This window comes from Protopterus annectens, chromosome 8.part0, assembly GCF_019279795.1.
Source record: "Protopterus annectens isolate FY-2018-M chromosome 8.part0, PAN1.0, whole genome shotgun sequence".
Lineage (NCBI taxonomy): Eukaryota > Metazoa > Chordata > Ceratodontiformes > Protopteridae > Protopterus > Protopterus annectens.
Window position 1 is genome coordinate 451,642,681 of NC_056741.1, and position 27,528 is coordinate 451,670,208.

Consider the following 27,528-nt stretch of genomic DNA (forward strand, 5'->3'; position numbering starts at 1 on the left):
ATCTGTAAGACTATGTCAGAACAATTATGAGTTATGTCATGAGAATAAATGGGACCTTGCAGCAGAGAAACATCTATCCTACTATTAAGTGAGAACCTGGCAAAATTTCAAGCCCCTATAAACCCTGAGAACACTTCTGCGTATGTAGAACTGTTCACAGAAACCTTGTACAAGCATGTTAGTAGCTGCATAGAGGCAGCTGTCCCCACTAGGAAGAAGTACAGAACTAACTCAAAAAACAAGCCACCCTTGTGGAATCACAAAATCAGTTGGATGTATAACAGGAGGTAGAAAATCATGGCAAAAATTAGGAGGTGCAGCACCCAGCAGGATAAAAGCACTCTAATCAAACTAAACAAACAACTCAGAGGACAAATAAAGTATACCAAAGCCAAATTTGAGGTACGTTTGGCCTCCAGGCCAAGGACAGCCACAAAGCATTCTTTAGCTATGTCCACAGCCTCAAACCAGTACACAATTGTGTGCAGAGCTCATTGTAAATGGAGCCACCTATACTGAGCCAGAAGATATAGCAAACCTCCTGGCTGATAAATTCACCTCCCACTTTACTCCTCTCTCCCCCTCAACCTTCCCTCAGGAAATATCATCAAATAAAACTCCCCTACTATCACTAAGGAGCAGGTCCTTAATGCTCTCTCTAAGACCAAGAACACTACATCAATGGGCCCAGACAATATCCCAGAATGCCTTCTAAATAGCATGAAACATGACCTATCACAGCCTCTGGAATTACTATTTAACTGTAGCCTCCAAACAGGCCTCTTGCCTCATGAATGGAGAATGGCAACAGTCATCCCTCTGCACAAAGGTGGGCCATCTATAGACCCTGGAAATTACAGACCCATAAGTCTCACTAGTCTTGTATGTAAAGCCATGAAAAGAAGTATCATGGAGATGATCAATAGAGATATAGTAAAGCTCCAGACACTGGATTCAACCCAGTTTGGTTTCATCAAGGGCAGATCATGCCTACTTAACCTGATGGACTTCTTTGAGAAGGTCACCAAAGCAATGGATGAGGGCAGAATCGTTCACACTGCCTTCCTTGACCTGGCCAAGGCATTTGACACAATACCCCACTCAGGCATTGTTGACAAACTCAAGATGTTAGGTACAAACATCACAGACAGGACTCAGGAAGTTAGAATTGGGGAGTTCACCTCTACAAAGAGGCCACTTACAAGTGGAGTCCTTCAGGGATCAGTCCTTGGATCGCTCCTTTTTGGCATTTATTTCTCAGAAGTCAAGACCAATGTCAGTGGTCTTTGCCTGACTAAATTTGCAGATGATTGCAAATTAGGAGCTGTCAATGAATCTCATACTGACACAAATGTTCTCCAGGAGGGGCTGACACAGACAAACAACTGGTGTCAGAGCCATGGACTAAAACTAAATGCCAAGAAATGCATAATAGTATCCTTTGGGAAGTCATCCATCCCTGGTAACTATCATATTGACAACACACCCCTTAGAGTTGACCCAGTAGTCAGGGACTTAGGGACAAACATAGATAGTATTCTAGCCTTTGATCATCATGTGTCAAAAGTGGTGAGGAAATCATTCTATGTTTGCACAACTTATAAACAAACGTATGGCATCTAAGACAAAGGAAGTCAGTGTTCTACTGTATTCGGCATTCATCAGATCTATCATTGAGTACAATGTCCCCTTTGGTATGTACCTAACCAGGCATATCCAACAACTGGAATGTCTACAGAGGTTTCTCACTAAAAGAATACAGGGCGTAAGTAATATGTCCTTGGCCGTATCCCTGTAGTCTGTTTCCTACAGGCTTTTGAGGGGATAGCTATGCCTGGCATACAGGGCATTGTCAGACCCCACTCTGATGGACCTCCTGCATATCCACAAAACAAATAGTACCAGAATTACCCATTCTAAAGACTTAAGCCTTGCCTGTGATATAAATAGGACCTGCTGGAGAGATACGTATGTATCCCAGAGACTACCCCTGTATGGAATAGGCTCCCCATCCATGTGAAGCAGAGTTCCTCCTTAACCCAATTTAGGTGCAACTTGACAACTGGATGGAAAAAAGGAAATTCATCCCTGGTTTGGTACCTATGTCTCTAATGCAAACAGATAACCTGTAAATGGTTCATCTCCTTGGCCCATGCTCACACTTATCAAGGGTTGCAAACTGTCAGAGATTTGGGATGCATGGCTAGGCTTAAAAAGGCCCTTGTGGTCATTAGCCTAGTAAACACCTATGAACCTATGTGAGAGGCTGGTTTTACTCTGACCAGTAGCTCACTGTGTGTAGAATAGGAGAAATCTTGTAACTTTACTTTGCGATATTGGCAATTGTATGATAACTGCAGTGGATGAGACAGCACTACAGAAATCTTCTCTGTTTGCGGCAGGAGTAGTTCTTCACAAATGTCTTCCCTGCTATCATAGCAGGATAAATCTTATCATGTAACAGACATTTAACTCTCAAAAGATCTTTTTGAAATAGTCAGTAGGTGGTCCTTGAAGCTCAGTTGTGAATTGATTCCTGCATTCAGGTGTTCAAATGTACTATTTCCCCACAAGAAGTTCTCACATTCAGAAATGTACCAGATATTCACACAACTTTTGAATCCAATAACATACCAAGGAGGATAGCAATGTCTGCAGCTGTACTGGTAGGACACAGTTCTATGAATCAATGGCAGACTCCAGAAGTGTCATTAGTACAGGATTCCATAATGGTTTCCATACAGATGCAGAATTGTAAGATAAATACTTAATGTGCATGCAACAGAGAGGAGTGTTATTTGACATAAAGGGCAGCATCCCTTGAGACAGCACAGAACAGAAATCAGAGTACTTAACCTTGTAGTATTCCAAGAGAAGCTGGTAACTATGAGGCTCTGCCTAATACAGAATGTTTAAACCAAATGCCAGAACCTTCTGCAAATCTGGAAGCCAAAGCTTACTAATAATGAGTTAGTGGTTTATCAAGCTAAATATTTCAACCAACTCCAGATACATTGAATTAGTAAGTCATTTTTTACCCTTTTTCCTGAACAATAGGTCTGATAAGTCTATGCAGTAATGTAGTGGTGCTAAAACATGCTGATACATTAAAATTATCCCAAAAGTTTGAAGAAATTCAAAAAAATTTCAGTTAGCAGTTCTTCTGGAACATAGTAACATGGTAGACAAAAAACTGGTGTGTGGTTTTCAACTTATCTTCAATCACCTCCCTTTAAATTTGATGTACAAGTTGCAGTTTTTTCTTGGATAGACATGGTCCTAGTTATGAGAAAAAGTTGGTTGGTGTCCCAGCAGTTCTGTATCAAGATTCAGATACCTGCTGTCTGATGTAATAGTGTCAGGGCTGCCATCAGCAAGGAAAAGTGACATGCAGTATTTTGTTAAATGGGGGGGATGGTAGTCCATATCCTTCATGTGATATAAGGGATAAGCCAGTGTAATACAGGAAAACTGCATCACCACTCTGTAAGAAAATGTGCAGGAACAGAGGCCATCCCATTCACTAGTGCGGGCTGCAGGTACTCTGTTCTGCTACTTCTTCCTCCCTCGAATTATACCTCCCTCCAGAAAAGTCTAAGGTCATTTCACATACCCATCTTGTTTTGATATGATAAATGTAATATTGATCCTGTCTACAAACTTAACATTGTCAAGTGTGAGCTAATTATTGTTGGCTTTTAAAATGCATGAATCTTTCATAGTATCCATATATACAAGAAAAGCCATCTCAAAGAGAAATGAGAAATTTCTCAGCTCACTAGTAACTATTAAAGAGCAGGACCACTTAGGTGAGTACCAACTCAGGATAGAGCAAGTGTCATTTAGTAATTTATGACACTGTCAAACATTGACAGAATATGCATGCATTCCAGTCTTTATCCAAGTTTGGATAAATGTGGATATGCTGTTTGGGTAAGGTTTTATTCACTCAAGGTTTGAGTGTGTTTTTTTTTGTCTGTCTCTAGTTTGTTAAAACTAAAATCACCAAGTATTTTAACATTTCACTGTGGGAAGGAATGACTGATTTTAAATTGTTTTAGAATGCCTTTTCATATTTAGTATTGTTTACCCAGTTTGGCTATAGCATGACTCAACCCAGACTATTTGCAAGTCATTTTTGATATGAGCACACGCACACACACACATACACACACATACACACACACTCATATACACACACACACACACACACATAAATAAATATATATATATATATATATATATATATATATATATATATATATATATGTATACATACACATATTCATTCCATGTCTGGCTTTGTTTTCTTGACTTTTCTCATTTAAGGCGAAAAAGTCAATAGACATTTTTCACCAACATTCTTTTATTGAAATTATGCCTAGTCTAAATCTAGAGAATACTTTCTAAAAACTGTTTATATTCTTAGGTTCATAGCAGAATTTTAGGTTAACTGCCTTGAATGGCCCTTTTAAGATTAGCAATAACCTAAGATTAGAATCAAACCCTGTAACTTGTATCTAAAAGGCAGAGACCTTAACCAGTATGCCAGACCCAACCCCTTTCTCCACACATGCTAACTTGATATGCTTCCATGCACAACAAAACTTTGATTAGATGAAACTATTAAAAGCTGGGAGTGTGCATGACTGACTCTTGTTTATGGCTGCATCTGAGAAATTGCCTCTCCTAAAAAAGGTATCAGGTAGGAGAGGTTGGCATAATGGTTAAGTTGCTTGTCTTACAAACACAAGGTGCATGATTTGATTCTCACCTGGAGTAACTGGCTAGGCTTTAAATGGCCCACAAGAGCAGTTAGCATAGCAGTAAACTATGAAACTAACTGTAGAAGCTAGTATCACTACATGCTTCTCTGGAAGATTACCTTTTCTAAGCCACTAATTCAAATATCTGTGTTAATACTCTCTGTCACCATTTTATAATTATTAATTTAGCATGATTAATTCCATACTTTTGTAGTATAAACAAAAACCATACCAATTCAGATGTTAGAACAGCAAAATTAGATTTCACGTGATGCATATTTCATTCTGACAAAGGTTGGTTTGTTGAGTGACTTTTGTTTGATTCATTTGAATCTCATTTATCTGAATGGTATGCACTTGTGTAGTAAGTGTCGATGGTACACAGCAATAGGGTTTTTCACTTATCCTCACTGTTGTGTAGCCTTGGAATTCATATTTATAATTTGGGGGGAGGTAAAGCCCCCTCCCAATATGTGGATGCAGTAATGTTTTGTATTTTTAGGCATTTTCTGGAAAGTCATATTTAGTCCATTGCTGTAATCTGTGCTAATTCCAGCTAGTTTCCAGACATGAGAGTGAAGTTTGGAATATATCATTCTTTCTCAATGCTTTTGATACTGTAAAATATTTTCCAGCTTGAATATTGGCAGATTATTTTGCAGGAAACATCCATGTATGTTATATGTGTGTTTCTTCAACCTAGTATATACCTATGAACCTATAGGACACCAAACTCGTTGTTTGGGATGTAATGGCTAGGCTTAAAAAGGCCCTTTCAGTCATTAGCCTAATATACCTATGACCCTATAAACTTATATTATGAGGACAGATATGTTGTAGATTGTGACATGATTGATTTAGCTATAGGAAGTTAAGAAAAGCTTCTAGCTCTGCAGTCTACAAGTACAGATGATGGATATCTAGGATTTGCACAATTGAAAACATACATGCTCATTTGGTGGTTCAGGCGTTTCAAGTAGACAATGTATATAAAAACCAACATCATGATTGCCTTTACTAAACTTTTGTCTTGCATGATCTATTTCTGAGTATGTAATGAGGCACTGGTCTACCTTTTGATACACTTAACAAATGTTAAAATAAATACATAACACCTGTCCTAGACTTTGGCAGTATGTTTCTGCTAGTGCCACCTATGTAGTCAAACATGAAATCATCTCTTTGATATCACTTAATGTACTTTATATAGGCAAGCAGTATCTCATGACTAGAATGTCTGGGGTATTTCATTATTATTGTATATACCTTTAAATATTACATAGCTCACTGACAAGAAATGCATGCCATGGAGTATGTCTCTTTGCAGAAGTAATAATAAGATCCCCGATAAGCTGGACACGTATCCATGTTGTCCAAGTCTTTATTGAGTATCATGATAGACATTACATATATTACATAAATTATATATATTATATCACACTGGATGCTTAGGATGGAAAATTGGCATTTAGATGTGTCTATCTCCTGATAAAAGATATATATAACCAGATTGTAAAAAATATCTTGATATAGTCATCCTGTTCATTGGTTAGGTCTGATGCAATCATATTATAATACGTAAGGTATTTTTAGAAGGAGCAAAACAGACATTCACTTCAATACTCACTCATCACCTACAGTTAGTTTACCCACATGGTGATTAACAGATTATATTTACTAACTTTTGACCTTAGGCATTATTAATGTATTATTTATATGTAGTAAAACTAAAGGTAAATTAAGTTGTTGTATCTTTCGGCTTTTCCCAGTTAGGGGTCGCCACAGCGGAACTCTGGTCCACTAATGAATGGCAGCAGATTTTTACATACCAAGTTGCCAGCCCTGACATACAACCTTCAATGAAGGTACGCCCATTCACGCATGTCTCCACACAGAAGATGCTTTAGCTGAGAATCGAACAGGACAACATCTTACTGTGAGGCGACAATGCTATCGCAGCACCACAACTGCAGTGAATTAAGTGCAAGTCAGAAAATGTCGACCACTCAGTTAAATTACCAGAGATCTTCCTCACATAATAATACCTTACATACATGCATGTAGTCTTTTGCAGTAAAATAAGGAGTCTAAATACACAAAGTATTTGCCCTAAATAAATTAGCCAGTTCTAGCTACAACAAAATAACTCTACCTTCTATACTTAATGCAGTAGCACCAGTCTCTTTTACTATTTGTGTTCCTACATTGTGTCATTTTCAGGGAACCTGATTTATATATAATTAAAAAAAAATAACTTCTATTATCATGACTGGAGTCACAGTTGTGGTATTTAAGTATAATTTCCAGTCATACCATAATGCATACATATCCATTTGATATTTATATGTACTTACACACACACACACACACACACACACACACACGCACATATATATATATATATATATATATATTATAAAACATCTCTCCCTCACCAGTTGTATGATTGTACTCAGGACCCACTATCTACCGGCTCCCCTATAGTAAGAAAACAAATAAGCAAAAAAACTCATGTCAACAAGAAGAGGAGACAGAATGAATTAATAAATCATTTGCAGATCACTGGCCTATAAATCTTGTGCTTTTGAAAGAAAGCTGAGTAAAAATTTTATTCAAATATTATGCGTGATAGTAGTAACTATACAAAAAATACATACATATGTTAGACATGATTTTCAGGTAAATATATTTATTTTGCCTTTTTTATGTCTTGCATGCTATTAAATGTTAATATTTTGCAGCTTCTATAAATGTAGTTTGTAGCCATAATAGTGTAAGAGGAAGGGCTGATTACAGTTCCATGATGAAGCAGTAAAAGTAACATGTAAATGATAGTTCTAGGCTTTAACTTTATCCCATTTAATATGATTGAAACCTTTTCTTTAGGAATCAGAAAGATAATATTACAATCTACTAATTCTAAAAATGGAAATTACTAACCATTCTTTCTTTTAATTAATCTTAGTTTTGCTGTATGTATTTTCAGACAGTCCTTTATTTGTTTGTATGTCCAGATAACTATGAATATGTGTAACAGGTGTAAACTTACACTGGGTTAAAGCATGTAGTGAGGAAATAAAGCAATCGAGAACATCTGCAAATGTTGCAATAGTGCAAAAGTTTGTGTTCAGAGCTCTGAACAATGAAGAAATAAAGTAAAGGAAGGGCCGGAGCCTGAATGGCTAACTGAAAAGCAGCATTTTCTGGAGCTCCATAGATTAGTACTAAATTCAGGAAATTAAATTAACTATTACTAACAAAACTGCTACAAATATTTAGTTAATAGTCTAAAGCAACTAAATGCAAATTTTGGTGGATTTCTAAAAGAAATTTCCTGTCAAATTACTTAGAAGTCTATACACAGCATTTGAAGAGATGAGCAACCTAAAGAATTTGCATGCTGACTTGACTCTAAAAAAGGAACTACAACTGGTGACTACCACATTACAAGAATTATCAACAAAAATGGATGATTTTAAGATTAATCTACAGAACCTAGAAGAGAACTCACAGAAGCAAACAGAAGTCTTCAAAGAAATACTTCAGCAACACCAAAGTTAACAAACATTGAAACTTCTTTGACCGACATTGATCAAATGCTCAAAGAGGAGGAAACACAAGCAGAGTTTCTCTTGAAGCAAAATACTTGGTTATCTAACAAACTAGATGATCTTGAAAATAGAGAGAGAGAAGGTCAAACATCAGGATTTTTAGTTTACCTGAGAAAACAGAAGGAGGGGACACTATATATTTCCTAAACTCTTGGATACCAGAGGTTCTAAATCTTAAAGAAGTTTTTTCCTTTGGAATAGAAATGGTCCATCATGCTTTGGGGAATAGAACTTCAGCAACAACTTCATCAACATCCATCATACCATCAAGATCAATTATAGTAAAATTCTTATCTTTTATAGACAAAGAACTGGTGTTAAAAACAGCTTGGAGGAAAAGTCCTATAAAATATAACCAGAACACAATAAGATTTGATAATGACTACTCCACTAAAGTGCTGGAACAGAGAAAAAAAGGTATGGCCTCTAATAAAAACTCTAAAACAGAATAATATTAAAGTTCAAATAGCCTTTCCTGCAAAAATTAAAATAATGCACCTAAGTGAGATGAGAACCTTCAACACTCTGGAAGAAGCCATGCACTTCATTCAAAACAATAACATTATAACCATTTCTGAAGATATGGAATGGGCATCCCCATCCCTGAAGAGAACCACTGATAAAAATGGCTGGACTGATGTCAAAAAAAGAAACAGTAAACTAAATCCAAAGTACCAACGTCTATAAAATCTCTCAAAGTGTCATCTGCAACCTAACTATTAAAAGCATCTAAATGGTTTCACTATGTATTAATACCTTTAATCTCATGCATTTATTCACAACATATATATATATATATATATATATATATATATATATATACAAGAAAAGGTATGTTTCCTATAACTACTTATACATGTCTAATCATCCTATTAAGTTTCTCATCTTCTATTTGTTTTAATAAATAAATGTTAAAAATGTCTACTACTTAATATAGTTATTTATTTAATCTAGTAATATCAAAGTTAAATTATTATGTTTTATAACTATGTTTTTCAGCCTACTAGTGTCATGTCTATTATTTAATTAATTAATTTTCCTTTGTTAAACTGCTTATTGTTATTTTCAGTCTGAGTCTCATACAGTAGCACTTATAGCCTTTTTAGACTACATTAATGAAATGTTCCTTGTAGCTATGAAACGTTCCCATTTTTAAATGGAGAAATGCTATTGAGATCTGTCAGTTAAAATTAAAGTAACAAGAAGGTATTTCCTCATTGCTGATGTGAATGAGGATGTTAAGAAAGAGACTCGTTTCGAGTTGCAGTTATTACATGCAGTAAATTGTCTATAATATAAATCTGGAGTTTACCTTGGTTATCATTTAGTAATGGTAGAGTAAATATATATATGCTTTATTTCATTGGCTTTGATTGTTCCAAACTGGTGTGCGGTTATCAGTCTAGGTGCATATAAAACAGTTATTTTTTTTCTCTATTTTTGTTTTTACATCTTAAATATGCTACCTAAATTTCATTCCATATTAACATGTTAGACCGATTAGTAACTAACATACTGTGATCGGGAACAGTATAGAATTATTTGAATTAAGCGAAAATAAATGTCCTGCCTTTGGACGATGCATTAGAGTAATGTATGGAAGAGGTGATCTAACGAACTGCAAATACACACAGACTACACATTAAGTTATATTCATTACAGTATTAAAACATCAACTTCCTTCCCTGGCATAAATGACAATTATTGCATACCTATTTATTTTGACCTTTGTTATACTGCCCACAGCCTATTGCATAATATATACATTGCAGTTATTGATAATTAGCTGGGGTCTTCGCAATGGCCTTAAACAATGTGTATGCTTCTGGAGAGTATTGCCGTAATCATCGCTGTTGGTATTATGGTGAAAAACATTTTTTTTTGCTTCTTGCCTCAGATGCACTGATGAAGAAAGGTTGTACACCAGGGTTATGCCCTATTTGAAATCTTGTCCGGTCTGTCATTGTGTACTTGCTGCAAGGACTGGGACTATTGTTGCAGCTAGAGGAAAAAATTGTTACTGAAAGTAGGGTTTGGGTTTCTTAGATGGCTGCATTACTGAAACAGTTGTTACTTGGAATGGCTTGGCGATTGTTCCTATTTCGGGAAGTTGGCTGACAGTGGAGTGATTTTCTGGGCAGGGTTTGGTTGAAGTATCTGGTGATCTCTACTTGTCGGGGATAATTGGTGAGATTTCTCTGTGAAATAAAGGCCAGGAACTGTTGTAATTCTGGTGATGTTCTGCTTTGCCTTCTGAATTGACAATGAATGGTGCAGTTTTTGTTGGTTGTAGTTGCAGATTATGTGGAACTGATGTACAGTTGTGTCGGGTCAGATTGGAGAAGCACTGTCAGTAGAGTGAATTGGTGTTGTTTGAGGTCAGATAGTATGCAGAGAGTGGGGTTAAAGGTGCAATGGACACGATGTGAGCTGACCCTGGTGTCTTTGGGTTAGGGGTGGTGTGCTCCTTGCGAGGGAGAGTGTCAGTGTTTTGAGCCGTTTTTTTTTTTTTCTTTCTCTCTCTCTTCCGTTTCCATGGCAGCTGTTTGAACAGGAAATAAGTGCTCGTGAAGTTTTATAAAAGTCTATTTAGACTGAAGTTTGCACGAGCTAGGGAAAAGTTTTCTCCTATCTTTACAATTGCAGAGTAGTTTAATGTTGTCATAACAATGAGTAGATAAGGTTTTGATTGGCTGTTGGTATACTCGTACCCTACAGAAGCACGTTCACAACACACTTTAGGAAACAAGCTAGATTTCCCTTATCTAGTTAAACCCCATACAAGAGTATATAAAATTAATATCCAAAACAGCAAAAAAATTATGGCAGCACCAGGAAATAACGTAGCATTTTTATATCACCCTTACCAATAGCATAGTGGTGTTCATAGATTCTCATATACAATTCTCTTTTAGTTTTACCTACATAAAAGGAGCTACATTCTACACATATTGAAACATAAACAACATTTTTAGATCTGCATGTGAATCTACCTGGGACTTCTACTAAAGTTTTATCAAGTCTAATTTCGTGACTATCAATGTATAAATATTGACAATAATTACAATTGAAACATTTTACCATTCCTTTCCTTTCTTCCACAGCCTTATTTTTATTTAGCTTCTTTTGAAAAAAATCTTTAAAGTTTTTCGCTCTTTTTTGTACAAATTTGGGTTCATCTCCTAATTTCTGTATAATTTCCCGATTTCCTTTTAGTATTCCCCAATTCCTTCTAACTATACTTTTGATAGTATTAGAATCTGTACTATTTGGTAGTGCTAAGGCTGTGGTAAAGTCTACAGAAATTCTCTCCTTTGGTTTATCGACAATTATATTGTTCCTTTTCATCATTTCTTCTGCATCACCTTATCCTCCAACTACTACCCAAATGCTATGGGTAAGCATTATGTGGAAATAGATATAATCAATTTTAAGTGTTTGGTAATAGATTCAGTGCATCCTAATGTTATAAGTATTAATGTAGAAGAAGAATTAGGGTGGTTGGAATACTGCTGGCAGGTTAGATTGAATGCATGTTTTCCCCCAGGACTTAATAATAGAGAAGAATTTATTGTGTGTTTAAAAAGCAAGGGACTGAAGCATTAGGGATTTTAGTTAGAGGTATTTGTCAGCATTAGGCTGACTGTTGTTTTAAGACCAGCTAATTCAGCTTTTAATGATCAATTGTCAATTATGCTTAATTGACTGCTATTTTAGTATTTAAATAGGTTTTGTTTATGTGTAAGCCATTAGTCTGAATAAGTCTCCATTGTAGGAGACGAAAGCGCTTACTTTTGTCGTGTGTTTTACTTGGAATATTGTCTTGAATTTGTGGATTAAATCTCGAACGTTATTTCCTGGTGCTGCCATCATTTTTTTGCTGTTTTGGATACTGATTTGGTTAATAGCGTGCTACTGTATTTCAAGTTCATTGAGTGTTTGTTGCAGTGTGGCAGTTATGGAAAGAGGTTCTGCTTCAGGCATCAGTTTTGCAGCTGTTCTTCTCTGATCTGGTTCCTGGTAGAGCATAGAATTACTTTCAAAATTTTAGTGTTGACATTCAAAGCTATGTATGATCAGGGCGCCCTTATATTTAAAGGAGCTTTTTCTACCCAGCTGTCATCTTTAGACCATTTACTCAACTGCCATGAGGATCCTGGGGATCCCCAGGCTCAGACATAAGTCATCTAGACTCAAACCTTCCTCTTTTTGGACCCCAAACCTGTTGTGGCAGCTTCATAAGAGCACATCTGAGCCAAGGTTTAGAAGATGCATCATTATACACCTATTTTATCAAGCATTTTGTGATTTATAATTTTAACCACACATTTGAATCCTTTTCATTGACTCTGTTAGGGTATTATTTATCATGCTTAAAATTTTTTTAGCTACCCATAGCTGGCCATCAGCTGCCACAAGGTCCTTTCATCATTCACCAGGTCAGACAGGCACATCTTAGCCTTCTACCCTACCCATGCTTGGGGTCAGTGAGAAGATCTAGAACACTGGTGCAGCATAACCTCACTACCCTGCTTCAGTCTTGGAAGTTGCACTATGGCTGCCTTCAGGATGCACATGTGCAACCTGCAGACCAAGCAGTTCACTACTTACAAGATGGATCTCACTAGGCTGACCAGGCAGTACACTACTTACAACATGGACCTCACCAGGCAGACCAAGTGGTGCACACTACTTATAACATCGACCTCACCAGGCTTTTAATGATCCTATTGCAGTAAGCCTATGCTGTGTCTCTTTCCCCAGGATTGGTGAGCTAGCATTAGTCACTCAATCCCATCTTTCTCCTCCCAGTTCCTCCAGCACTCCTGTCGCTAGATGAACACTGGTCATATAGACTGCAGTTAGGGCTTTATTCCTCTCTAAGCAAAAAAATGGAAAATCAGTGTAGAAAAACAGCCAGTAAACAAACCAAAAACACTGAGTAGAGGAAGTGTCGAGCACCGGGCAGCTGAGATATAGAACCAAGTTTATTGTAGGTCACAAAATCCACAAAACGTAAAATGCAAAACAGTCACACAGCGTTTTTCGTCAAATACAACAGACTTCATCAGACAAGAACCTTAGGCAAGATGTCAATTTTATATGACCCAAATGAATGGAGGATTTCCTGGATTCCCTACAAATAATATATGCTCTTTTCCACAAGAACATAAAACGCGTGTTTTTCAAGAAATTCACACACCTAAAATGCGGGATTGCTAAACGGTATAGGCTATAGATGGAAAGTTCCCTCAGGTCACACACGTGAAATTACTGCAGCCGCTTGACAGCTCATCAGCTGTCAAGCGGCTGCAGTAATTTCACATGTGTGACCTGAGAGAACTTTCCATCTATAGCCTATACCGTTTAACAATCCCACATTTTAGGTGTGTGAATTTCTTGAAAAACACGCGTTTTATGTTCTTGTGGAAAAGAGCATATATTGTTTGTAGGGAATCCAGGAAATCCTCCATTCATTTGGGTTGTATAAAATTGACATCTTGCCTAAGGTTCTTGTCTGATGAAGTCTGTTGTATTTGACGAAAAACGCTGTGTGACTGTTTTGCGTTTTACGTTTTGTGGATTTTGTGACCTACAATAAACTTGGTTCTATATCTCAGCTGCCCGGTGCTCGACTCTTCCTCTACTCAGTGCTTTTGGTTTGTTTACTTTATTTCTCTGTGCCATTCATCTGGCATTATGTGTTGTTTTGTAGTCAATACTCCAAAAAGGCAGGTTACTGGACAAAGGTTCGGTTTCAGGTACAGAATAATAACACTTTAATGAATGCAAAAAAAAAAAAAAAAAAAAAAAAAAAAACACGGTACCGAACCAACACAGCCATAAACTAAAAATTAAAAGTTTTATTAAACAAAGTGCTTTCATGATCAAACAATCACTTCATCAGACTACTTAATGTTACATCAGATCACAATTTAAATAATATACCAAATTATAAAGTGTCACTTAAACCTATTTTACGTGCACGTACACTTCAACATTGATATTTATATGTTGTTTATACACATATATAAAAAATGATGATTTGTTAAATGATTTGTTACATTTATATGATATTTTCTGTATTGTGGTTTTATATGTATGTACTTAAAAGATAAAGATTTGTTATTGGTTGGTAGAGAGTAGAATGAGATGATTGATTAATTATTTAAACTGTGATCTGATGTAGCATGAAGTAGTCTGATGAAGCGATTGTTTGATCGTGAAAGCTCTTGCTTTGTTTAATAAAACTTTTAATTTTTAGTTTTTGGCTGTGTTTGTTCAGTATCATTTTTTTTGCATTAAAGTTGTTTTGTAACCAGCCTAGTTTTATTGGTAATTTGAAGAACATTTGGCTAGCTGATTGATATGTAGAGCCATTTGGTTGTGATAATTGTCAGTTATCAGCTTGTTAAGTGATCAGCAGCAAAACAAAGCACCAGTGGCATGCTTGTATCTGTTAAACAGTATGTTACTGCCTATGAAATCTACTCTAACCTATATACCTTATATAATTTACCTTGGTGAATCATTTATTAGGGGAATGACCATCACCAAATTTAAATTCACAACTAAATTATGTTTCATTTAAAACAGTGGAAATCAAAATTTGCTAGACCCCTCTGTACCCTGATATGGGAGTTTAGCCCCCCACACACCCTTCCGACATATATTTACTAACTCCAGTGCTGATTTACCTCAAATTAAAAGAAATTCAATGAATTATCTGAAATGCTACAATTGTGTCATTAAGATATGAAAAACATAATCAGACTTCTCTGCCTGCACTTTTGAGTAACAAGTTTATGTGGAACAATCTTCTGTCCTGCCAGTAGTTTTCATATTATATATTTATAAGATAAAGATGCCCGTGAACAAGGGTGGCACCATTTTCCTTACCATTGCAAGTGGTTTAGAAAATGGATGCATGGATGGTGTCTGGAACACAATCACATTGTATATGGCTATTTATTAAACTTTTTGAGAAATGTTCTATTTTTCCTGAATTATCATAAAGTTACCTTGGACTAATTCAATTACATTTTATTTTTTAAAAGGTATTTATCACTGGAAATGACGAATTAGTGTATATTGTTAATGTAGGCCTCTTAACTAGATATTCATCCAACTCTGTCTAAAATACATATTTTCATCTTGAAAACATATGCCATGGTCTCATCAGATACATAGTACAGAAGTATAAATCCTTGACTATGGCACACAGGCAGCCCAAGATTGATTAACAGCTTGGGTGAGTGTAGAAGCTTGACAGGGAGGATGTGAGTTAGTAGCTGCTGGCAGCTCACCCATATAGGGTAAAAGAGGCAGGTTTTGCTCACCACATGGGTGATACCAACAGGGAGACCTAGTCATTACACCCAGTGGATTCTGAGTCTACTGTACCTGCACTTTTATAGTGTATTTGCAACTGAGAAGAACTCAGCCTGTGAAGAAATGCTTCCCTCCTCAGGAGGCAGCAGTAGCAGATCTTGGATGAGCTCTTGTGGGGGGGGGGGGTGCTCCTAGTGAGAGGAGGTAGTTACCCTGAAGGACCAGCAAGGGTGAGTCATAGGGCTGTCACCTAATACAGGAATACTCACATCCTGTTCCCCATCTAGAATAAATGGGCTAATTGGATACTGGTAGAGGATTCATTGACTGAGTTCCTACAGGGAGCAAAGATAAATAATTAAATAAATAAATAGACTATAGTTTGTGTACTAAATCCCATTTTCAGAGGCTCTGAATATTACATTTGCCTTTTTGTCTCTCTGTAGATTCAGACCAAAGCACTTACTCAAATATGAAGTGAAAAATAGTGAATCAAATGTAGTATAATGCCTACACTGGATTTTGAGAATTTATGCATTTTGTCTTTAATAGACTGTACAGTTGTAAATATTCCACTAATTCAACTAAAACCATTTTGAATCTGGTAAGAACATTTTAGCAACTAGTTGGATGTGCTGTAAAGATTGCTGTTAATTGATTTTATAGAACAGATAACCAGAAGTTGTACAAACTCTGACTGGTACTTCCTTATGTTCTGTAAATAACTTGCATTTTCCCTGCCCCACTTTAGTAACTAATACTTTTAGATGAATTGGGGGATACTAGGCTTGATCATATTTAATCTTTATGCAGAAGCAATTGGCAATTAACTCATGTTTGGATGTACTGTTAATTGCTGTCATCACTAGAATTTACTTCCTGTGTGGCATAGACCCGGCGGTGTAAACCTTAGCTCAAAATGATTGTCACTGCAGAAGTGACACCCTGACCCCATGTGCAAAATGGTAAAAGGGGTTGAAGACAGACAGATGGATGGATGCCATAGACTACATTAGTGTACTTAATAGAGTTATATGTAAAATTTGTGTACCCTATGTGCCTTAATTGTTGTCAAAAAAGGGTTTGTAGACCAGCCCACCTACATGTTTAGAAGAACAAGCATAGAAACGTTGCCCAAATGGGCCTCCTTGCACATGAATATTATATGAAGATTTTTAATTGATCAGTAATTGCTACAACTTGCAGAATAACCTGTCATTTAACTCATATCAATCATTTGAATAGTAGTCTGGCACTTTTTTTTGATGAGCACATCACTTTCCTCTGTCTCTAACATTTGTTCTCTTGTGTCCGGTAGGAGGATGAAGCTGGAGAAGGAGCTGGCTGCAGAGCTCTGGAGGATTTGTTGGGAAGATATTCAGATCAGTAACCTGGAAAAGAACCTCCGCAGTGCTGGGAGCAAACTCACCCTGTCACTGGTATGGACACTGTCTTCAGTCAATATACCCGAGCAAATACCTTTCAGAATAATAATAAGAATACAAATATAATATTATGATTCAATCATAGGGCAAACATGCTGTAAGAATAGAAGTAAACAGTGTGCATGATCAGAAGTCATATTTAATGTGCAAATGGGATTCACCACAGCAATGCACGTTAAGCAGATATTATGCAGCCACATAAGTGAGAGAGAAATTGAAGAACCAGTATTAAGGTGCAAAAGGAGTGCAGTAATTGGTAGTGCAGTGCAAGAAAAGCATAGGAATGGAAGTTATTATCACCATTTAAATGCTTAAAGAAAACATTGCCATTCATTACACATAGGAGCAGGTAATCACTCTGGATGAGGTAGTCCAACCATGTTGGTGAAAATATCTTAAGTCCCACAGCAGATTTAGGACACTAAATGACCAGGTGATTATGAAGTGGTCCAGAGTAAACAAGCCAACCCTGCACACCTTTTAGAAGGTGTGCAAAGAAGAGATCTCACTCACAGGATGACCTTGGCAGGTCACCTACTCACATGAGTAGCACACTGGAAGGACACAAGTAATGAACACATATTCTGGACACAGTTTAGTATAGCTCAGGATGAAGGAAGAAATGAACTATAACACTACTTATACTGAACTGTGCACTATATATAGCCAAGTGATCTCACCCACAAGGATTCTCTGGCTGCCAGTAGGGAACTTACAGCCCTCTTTGATAATGTAGCTTGTACTGATGTTATGACATATTTTTCACAAATCACATATAGAAAGGAGAGTCAGGTCACCATGAATTAAAATACTTTTTGGTTAAATACCTACATGAAAAAATGTCCTGTTTTAAACAATGGAAATATGTCAAGCATCCAAGTGTAATTATGGGTACACATATTCAGACAGGATGGCATGCATTTGGCAAGACCAGGAAAATAATTTTTGCAGGAGATATTTTGCAATATTTGACAAACACAAGGCAGGACTTTTTGCCAGGATGAAAATTTAACAGTTCACAGATAGCAACAGCTGATGCATCTCTGATGGTTATTAATGCTAGGGGCATTAATAATAAAGTTTTATTATTGGAAAATTTGTTACATTCCCACAAGATTGATGTTATTGTTTGTAAAATATGGTTAAAGAACAGAGACTGGAAACTAGTTCTATCAAGGTATAAATATTTTCACTGTAACAGACATTCTAACAAAAAATCCGGTAGAGGTGTTATGATAGGGATTAAAAATAGTTATGAAACATGTGATTATTACATGTACAGTAATAACACCAGTACTATAGATTCTGCATCTATGACAATAAATACAACTGTGGAACATATAATAATTGTTGGTGTGTCTACTGGCAGAAAACTAGTTTAAGGAACAAACCCAGAAGGTTGAATTGTCACATAAAATCCTTTATTATTCACTGGCAGACAATTCAACCTTCAGGGTTTGTTCCTTAACCTAGTTTACTGCCAGTGGAGTCCATGAATCAGTTCTGAGTTTACATTGTGTCTTCTGCGTGAATTGTTGGTGTGTGTGTGTGTGTCGACCACCAATGTCAAGCGCTGATGATCTAGAGGAATTCCTTCATTTCTTGCATGAAACACAGGAGGGAAAATAATATTAGCTGGGGACTTAAATTTCCCAGAAACAGACTGGAATAATATTGATTCAACAACATTAGCAAGGAAATTATTCACAAAGAATGCTCATAAACAGCAGTTGCTTCAGATTGTAAAAAAAAATAGCAGGGAAAGGAACATACTAGACATTGTTTATGCTCCTAAAGAAATTATTGTTAGTTCATGTCAAGTTTTACCACCATTGATGTGCAATGACCAAGGGGTTATAAAGGTTAATTTATCGTTAGTTAATTCTGCCAAACTGAAATTGCAGATTATATGGAAGCAAAACAGTCACTATGTAAAACTAACTGGAGTAATGTGTTCAGTGGAAAAACTGCAGAAGGATTGTGGAAAGTTTCGAAAGAGAAATTGTTTTGAGTGCAAAAAATAAAAAATATGTTTTAACATCAGGATCTAGGCATACAGTGTCAGGTATTTCCCTAAGAACAAGAATCCTGATTAAGGTGAGACAAAAATATAATAAGTGGAAAAGAGATCAAACTACAACTTTGAAAACTAAAATAAACAAGATGGACAGATTAAGCACAGTGTGAGACAAGATCAAGAAAAGTTTGAAGAACATTTATAGAAAGATATTGAGCATAATAGGAAATGATGTTATAGATACATAAGATGTCAAAGAAGTAAAGACATACAAATTGATAATATAGATGCTAAACTTTATTCTCAGACACAACAGATTATAGCTATATTTACAAAATCTTATGCAAAACAGTTTGGCTTCACAAACGAGGTAATAAGTTGCTCTAGTGACATCTAAGTAAGCTCAGATACTAGAATCAAAACAGATTATATTGAAAAAGAACTATGCAAACTGGATCTAAACAGAGCAGTGGGAGGAGATGGAATAAATAATGATGACCTGAGAACACTTCAGCAAGAACTTATAGTACTCTTATATGTATTATTTACTAGGTCATATAAATATGAAGAGATTCCTCAAGATTGGAGTCATGCACTTATTAAACCTGTCTTTAAGGGAAAGGGGAGTAGGACAAACCCAGAGTCATAAAGCTCCTTAAGTCTAATTTCATGTTGTGGAAAAATAATGAAGAAGATAGTATTGAATAACTTATTGTCAGAACTACAAAGTTTGTGACTTGATATATATGGATGCATATATTGAAAATAGATTGATTACCACCTGTAACATGATGTTCTATAGCAATGTAATAATAGCTACAAATGCAAACATTGTGGTATGATGTAATTCATATAAATTTAAGTTCAGCATTTAGCAAGCAGGGTCATACACAAAACACTGATCAATAAATTAGAGCATCCAGGTATTGATTTACTCTTGATGAGATGAATAGCTGCATGTCTTTCAAATAGAACACGGCAAATATAATACAGCTATTGGACAGGTGAGATTCTTGGTTACCATCAAGGGGCCCCACAGGGCTCTGTCCTAAGCCCATGCATGTTTAGGTATTAACTTTCAGACTTGTCTTTTTAATCTCAGGTGTTGTACAGACTGTATGCAGATGACCTGAAATTGGGTAAACTGATTGCATGTGTTACAGATAGGGCATGTCTGCAAAATAACTTGACTAAATCTGCCATTAGGGCACAGGAGAATAATATGCTGATAAATACATCAAAAATTAATCATTTCAGATTTGAAAGGCATAAACTGAAAGATAAATATTTAATACAGCACACAATGACTGAAACTGCAGATTCATATAAGGACCTGGATATATGAGAAGATTCAGCTTTGAGTTTGTCAACCAATTGGTTAATTATAGTTACAGAACTATAGATTGTATAAAAAGATTTATAAACCCTAGGAAATCAGAATGATGAAGTCATTGTTTGTTAGTTACATTAGACCCAAACTTGAGCATGGAATAATAATATGGAAACCTTATAAGAAAACAAGCATGAGTTAACTGGAAAGAGTTTAGCGGAACTATACCAAGTGCATCCATGGATGTGAAAATTTAACTTATTATGAAAGACTAAAATATCTAAGCTTGTACAGTGTCTGTCAAAGATATATAAGAGAAGATCTTATTCAGGTATATAGGCATTTAGAGACAACTACCTCTGGGAATGCTTGGGGTTATCAAACAGTACTAGAGAATCATCAGACAACCTATGTAGAAGATTCTATAGGAATGAGAAGTGTATTAATCGGTTCTCTGAGAGAACAGCTGATGCTTGGAACAGACTACCAAACAGCATAAAGCAAGTACTAGTCTAGATATTTTTAAGAACAGCCTGGACAGTTATGATGGGAATAAATGTTTTGGTATATTGGCAGGCTGGAAAGGCATGACCGTGCTTGAAATATTTTTATGTATGTATGTACGTATGCATGTATGTATGTATATCTGGTAAAGCCACTCCACCATTAAACTGCTTGTTGACTGGTATGAAGTCTTCCATAGATTAACCAAATGCAATATCAGCTGAGTTCTTTTGCATATTTGCATTTCTTTGTGGATGGATATCATTACTGAAAAGTGACTCATGGGTATATAGATGCCCAGCAGATATATTCCCCTGTGACTATACTGATGTTGATTTTGTAAGCCAAATGTTGCTGGTCTATGAGTGTTAGATGTGACATTGTCAGGTGACTTTTGTAAATCCCTGTACTTTCATTGCCCTGATCCACTATTTTCTGTGATATAAACACAAGCAGCAGAATATAAATATCTGCTCAGTGTGCACATAGATTATTGCTGACAGCATGTAGCACATGTCAGACGTGCAACAGTTGAAGGCTACACCTGCTTGGACTGCTTCAGGTTAGCATGTTGCATTTCTGTTATATGAGCTTGCTGTAACTCAGAAGCATGTTGAGATCATGCATCAGCACCAGTAGGTGTCCAGACATCTTAGGTGGTTGAGCAATGTAGTGGATGGCAGTGGGAGCCCCTTAGTGCCTGTTCTACCCATCATATTATGAGTGCAGATGTAGAAAATTTCATTTATCTGTGTCCAAAAATAGAAACAGAAGCAGCAATGGTTCATGTAGCACTCCGCTTTGGCAATAAGAATGGGAGTTACCATTCCCTAATGGCAGAGTTCATATACCGCACATGGAGAAGATGTCAGTCACACTATCTTGTAGAAAATGATGCATCTTCAGTTGCCTGTAGAATGACTGCAGCACTTCTTCATTCTGTATCTTCTATTATAAAACCAACAGGACCAGAATTTTGTATAGTACTCCATATGGGATCATGGTAATTCTATCTACATAGGTGGTAATAATTTCTTACTTTGTACAGGCGATGCCGATTTCTTTGCACCTCAGTATTTTTCCTGCCTTCTTTGCTGTTTTCATCTATTGCTTGCTTACCTTTAAGTTATTTATTTCCCAAAGTTTTGTTGCTACCATTTCCATTTAAATCATATTCGCCTTTCCTGGTCCTTGTTTCACAGATTCTTTATTTTACATTGAATCTAAGCTGTCGTTTAAATCTGAGCTCTTATGTTTAAAACACAGTTCCAGTCTTACGTATTTATTCTGTGTGTGTGTGTGTGTGTGTGTGTGTGTGTGTGTGTGTGTGTGTGTGTGTGTGTGTGTGTGTGTGTGTGTGTGTGTGTATATATATATATATATATATATATATATATATATATATATATATATATATATTTTTTTTTTTTTTTTCTATGTGCTTTTTCTGATCATGTCAGCTGCCCATCAAGCCTTCTTCTACTGGTCAAGAACCCATTTGTTACTCTTTGTTGGCTCTTCCCAGCAAAGAGATGTGGCATGACTGGATGTGCCATCATCTAGGCAGCCATGGGCATGGTTGTGTCCTTGTTGGCATCCCAGCAGTGAGGGCAGTTCTGTTAAGGTTCTAGCTCCACCCTTCATGGATGATGAAAGAATCTACATCACTGTGGGGCATCCCATGTGCCTTTCCTGTGCACATAGTTGCTTCCATCCTCATGTTACTGAGGGCTATCATCCCTGGCTTGGGTTTGCCAAACACAAGTCCTTGTTTCTGCATTTTTTGAGTAAAGTTCAAGTTTATTATAGTGTTCAGTTACACAAGCTCTTTACAATAATTATAGCTTAAATAATGTAATGCAGTTAATAAAATTAATAAGACGTACAGTAAAAATTAATTGAACTTGCAATGGATCAATACTCAGTGAGACAGAAACACAATAAAAAGGTCCATACTAGCTAACAAATACAACACAATAACACTACAAAGTTGCAAATAGTGCCAGTCACCTACTTGCATGGCTTCAGTGGCTAAATATTAAGACTTTACATTATTTACATGCTAAATGAATAATGCTGAAATAAACACCTTGTGGAACTCCTCTGTATACCTGTGCTCAGTCTGAATAGTAAGAATTAATTCTAAGTCTTGGAAGTCTCCCATGCAACCAGTTTGTTACCCCATGAATAGTGTAGGAGTTGTTTGACTGCTTACACATTGTGTCTATAATGGAACACTATAAAATGCCTTAGAAGGATCCAGGCAAACCAGAACCAGAGGGGGAAAAAAATCAGATCTAACTGCAAGAGTAACAGGATCAAAAAAAAAATCAGTTTTGTAAAAGTTGATCTATTGTGTATGAATCCATGTTGCAAACTGCCCAATAAACTACCCTTTCAGTCATTATTCAATAGTGATAAAAGACATCTTTCAAAACTCTTACCAAACAATGGGGTTAAACTAATTGGTCTATAATTAGAGTCTTTATCCACTGGACCCCTTTATAGACTGGATTGGTACATCAGCACGGTTCCAACTCTAGTGGAAATGACCGTATAACAACAGTTTTTTAAAAAAGATGTTGTAATTGAAGAGATGTAATTATAATATATGACCCAAAACTACCAGGTAAATTATCAGGACCTGTACCACTACCATCTCTTGTACGGTCCAGTGACTTACTCACTGCATTAACACTAAAATCTGGACATTCATAATTATCCTTTATATTGTTATCAAGTTTATAATAATTAACGTTTCCAACAGAGTCACCTGTAAGCTAATACTTGTTAAACACACCAGCTGATTTTACCCCTGCATATAATACAGCACCATCCACAACAATAGAGTCAGTGTATCTTAGTCTGCCTTTATTTTTTTTTTCATTTACACCAACACCAACCACTGCAAGTGACAGCACTGACATTCCGGAAGCCTTTAATATATTTCCATAGAAACCATTTCAAAACTAGTTCATCAACAACCCACGACATCTACTACCAGCAACGCTAAGCTTGCTAGCAGTATCAACACCACCTTCCAATTCAAACCTATTCCCACTAATTATGTAAAAAAACTATTAGGGAAACTCAAACCAACTAGCCTAGCTGCTGATAGCATTCCTGCCGAATACCTTCAAATGGCTGCTAATGAGATAGCCTATCCGATATCAATTCTCCTCAACAGAGCAATAACAGAAAGCAAAATTCCAACAATCTGGAAGGCAGCATATGTCATCCCACTACATAAAGGTGGCACCTGCTCAGACCTTACCAGCTATTGCCCTATTGCCATATTATCCCCACTAGCTAAAATATTGGAAAAATGTATTCACCATCAACTTATGCAATACCTACTTAAAAAAACAACTTTTCACTCCTACCCAACATGGATTCAGATTAGCCCATAGAACAACAACTGCCATCCTCTCCTTCACTAACCTCATCAACCAGAACAGGAATTTAGGCAAACTAACATCAGCCATATTTTTAGACCTATCAAAAGCCTTCGACATGGTAAACCATCCCAAACTTCTTGAGTCCCTCTCAGACCTTGGACTATCCAATCACTCATTAGCCTGGTTTCAGAATTACCTACTAGGTAGACAGCAAGCAGTCAGGTGGGATAACAAACTATCCACACTGCTTCCTATTACAACTGGAGTCCCACAAGGGTCAGTTTTAGGCCCTCTATTATTTTCCATCTTCATTAATGATCTCAACAGCATCATTCAAGATGCAACTGTCATACAATATGCTGACGACTCAGCACTAGTCTGCTCAGCCAGCAACCCTCTCATACTCCTCTCCATCACCCAACAAGTCTTCAAAAGCACTGAAGCTTGGTTTCTCAGTAAAAATCTGGGATCTACTAAAAAGCTAGGAGATACAGCTCTCTCTCCCCAGCATGTTCTGTTAATGTCACATGCTATGTTGAGATCCCTGGAGCGAGTGACTCTTGTCCCATGTGATTTACAGATGTGCAGCATTTCCATTAGGGTAGGGTTAGAGACATCTCTGTAGGCCAGGCACAAGTCACCTCTCAGAAGCCTGTAGGATACAGACTACAGTGACAGGGCTTTCAGTCTTTCCATGTAGGTCATGTTTTGGAGGCTCTGAATTTTCTTTATGAGAAACCTGTGTGGTCTGTCCAGCAGCTGCAGGTGTCTGGTGAGGTACATACAAAAGGGAAGATTGTACACTATTAGTGGTCTGAGTAGTCTGATGACGGTCGAGTACAGAGAAGTTGTAACATCCTTAGTCTTGGATGCTATCCCCTTTCTGATGCGCAATGTAGAAGGCTTTCCTTACCACCGTGGACACATGGTGATCGAAGTTTGAATTGCTATCAATCTGTGTTCCAAACTCTCACACCACTGGGTTTGAGTTTAAGGGGGGTGCTGTCAATATTGTAATTTGCAGGGACTTCCTCTTTGTCAAAGGGGATAATAATGTACTTTTTTTGCATTTAGTTTTAGTGCATGACTTTGGCAGCAATCGTTTGCCTGTGTTAGTCCCTTTTGTAATATGTTAACATCATTTGGGGGCTCAATGATTGCACCCAGTTTGCAATCATCAGCAAACCTGGTAAGCCACAGGCCATCTACTTTCACCAGCACTTCCAAGAAATAGATTCCAAACAGTAGAGGGCCTAGCACAGATCCTTGTGATACATCACTGGTAACTGGTCTACTGGTAGAGGTGGAATCCCCAGCTTTGACAGTATGCATTCTGTCGTTGAGCCAGTTGGTGACCCATCTAGTGACATATGGGTTAATCCCCAGCTGGGAGAGTTTTTCAATGATACCTGAATGGGGGGATTGTGTCAAAAACCTTGGCCTAGTCAAGAGAGGCTGTATGTACTGTTTTGCCTTCATCCAGGGCTTTGGTGGCATTCTTAAAGAAGTCCACCAGGTTCAATAAGCATGATCTACTGTTAACGAACCAAACTGGGTTGGGTCAAAAGTTTGAAGGTCATCTATGTCCTTGTTACTAAGGTCCGCAATGATTCTTTCCATGTTGTTGCAGATAAGGCTGGTTAGGCTTATGGGTCTATAGTTCCCAGGGTTAGTTGATGGACCCCCTTTGTGCAAGGGGATTACTGTTGCTGTTCTCCACTCTGCTGGAACAAAGCCAGTGCTCAGTCTGAGGTTAAAGCAAGTGCCAAGTGGTTCTGCTAGGTTTTGTTTTAGATTGTTTAGTAAGCAGCCTCGGATGTTATCTGGTCTATAGACGCCATGTTTTTGGCCTTGGAGTGCATGGATATGACCTGCTCTTTGGAGATACAAGGTAGAGGACAGGTGTCAGGTATACTTTGGGGTATGGCTGGAGGGGACAGGAGGATGAAGTTTGCGCCATATCTGTTAGCTAGTAGGTTGGCAGTTTCCTCAGGTTCAGTATCAGAGTACTGCTATTCATTTCCTCTCAAGTGTCCTTCCATAACATTTTCATGTCTCTAATACTAATCAACTCTCTCTCTCCTCTCTCTCTCCCTTAATTTTTCTCTCCTGTACATTACACCTCCTTATCTAATTATATTGTTCTATTTTGGCATCAGAGAACTCTATTTCTCATCTCAATTAAATTAAAATCATTAAAATCAATGCAAAATGTGCTTTCATTTTCCCAGGCAGTGCAGTCAATGTGTTACAGTAACCAGCACATAGTTCATCATACCCATATGCAGCTGGGATGTTGCATGAAGTAGGTTTGTTTAAAGAAAGTATTAGCTAGGGAAATGCAGCATCAAATTGTCTGTTTACAACTAGCACTTTCTGATCTTTAAGTTTCAAGTGTATGCCTATGAAGATAGTAGCTAAAAAGGACATTGGTTTAGCATTTGTGTGGTGTTAGGATGGCTCAACCGTATGTCAGTATACTATGCTTGGGTATGAGAAATTTCATAGCATGGAAGGGCCAGTACCACCTTCAGCTCCAGAGTTAGATGAACCACTAACTGAACTATTCAATTATACATCATGATAAGTACCACAAAGTTATTGTGTGGTGCAGATATTGTGAAGGCAGTGGGAACTATCTCAATTACTAGAGAAAAACAACTACTGGAATTATATTAAACACAAATTAATACATACTTTGTATAATTATGACCTGTGTCATCTCTGGTCCTATCAGGTGTCTATACTGTTTAGGCTCATTCACAGACCAGTTTACCTACACCTCACGGTAATCTTTTTTAGGTTCATAGGTAGGTACTAGGCTATCGGCCCTGGGGCCTATATAAGCCTAGCCAAAAAGGTTCCCTGGCTTTCGTCACCTATGAAAATTATTTTCCTGTGCCCCTGTCAAGCAGTGCCACAGAAGTGATCCCCGGGGTGAATTTTCTATTTCCCATCCAGTTGTCAAGGTTTTTCTTAAAGAGGGCCAATGAGGAGCTTTGCTTGACATGAATGGGCAGTTTCTTCCAGAGTATGGGAAGTCTCTGGGACAAGAATCTATCCCTCCAGCATGTTCTGTTTATTGTGGTGACAAGGTTTAGGTCCCTGAAGCATATGGTTCAGAG

The 27,528-nt window shown here is 37.1% G+C and overlaps 1 protein-coding gene across 1 annotated transcript in view; it reads left to right on the plus strand.

Moving 5' to 3' along the window:
• NPR1 (natriuretic peptide receptor 1) overlaps positions 1-27,528 on the plus strand; it is a 3,300,976-nt gene that overhangs the window by 2,010,455 nt on the left and 1,262,993 nt on the right. The window contains exon 8 of the mRNA XM_044079969.1: positions 17,028-17,148. Within this exon, the coding sequence (XP_043935904.1) occupies positions 17,028-17,148 (121 nt within the window). The remainder of the gene's footprint in view (positions 1-17,027; positions 17,149-27,528) is intronic.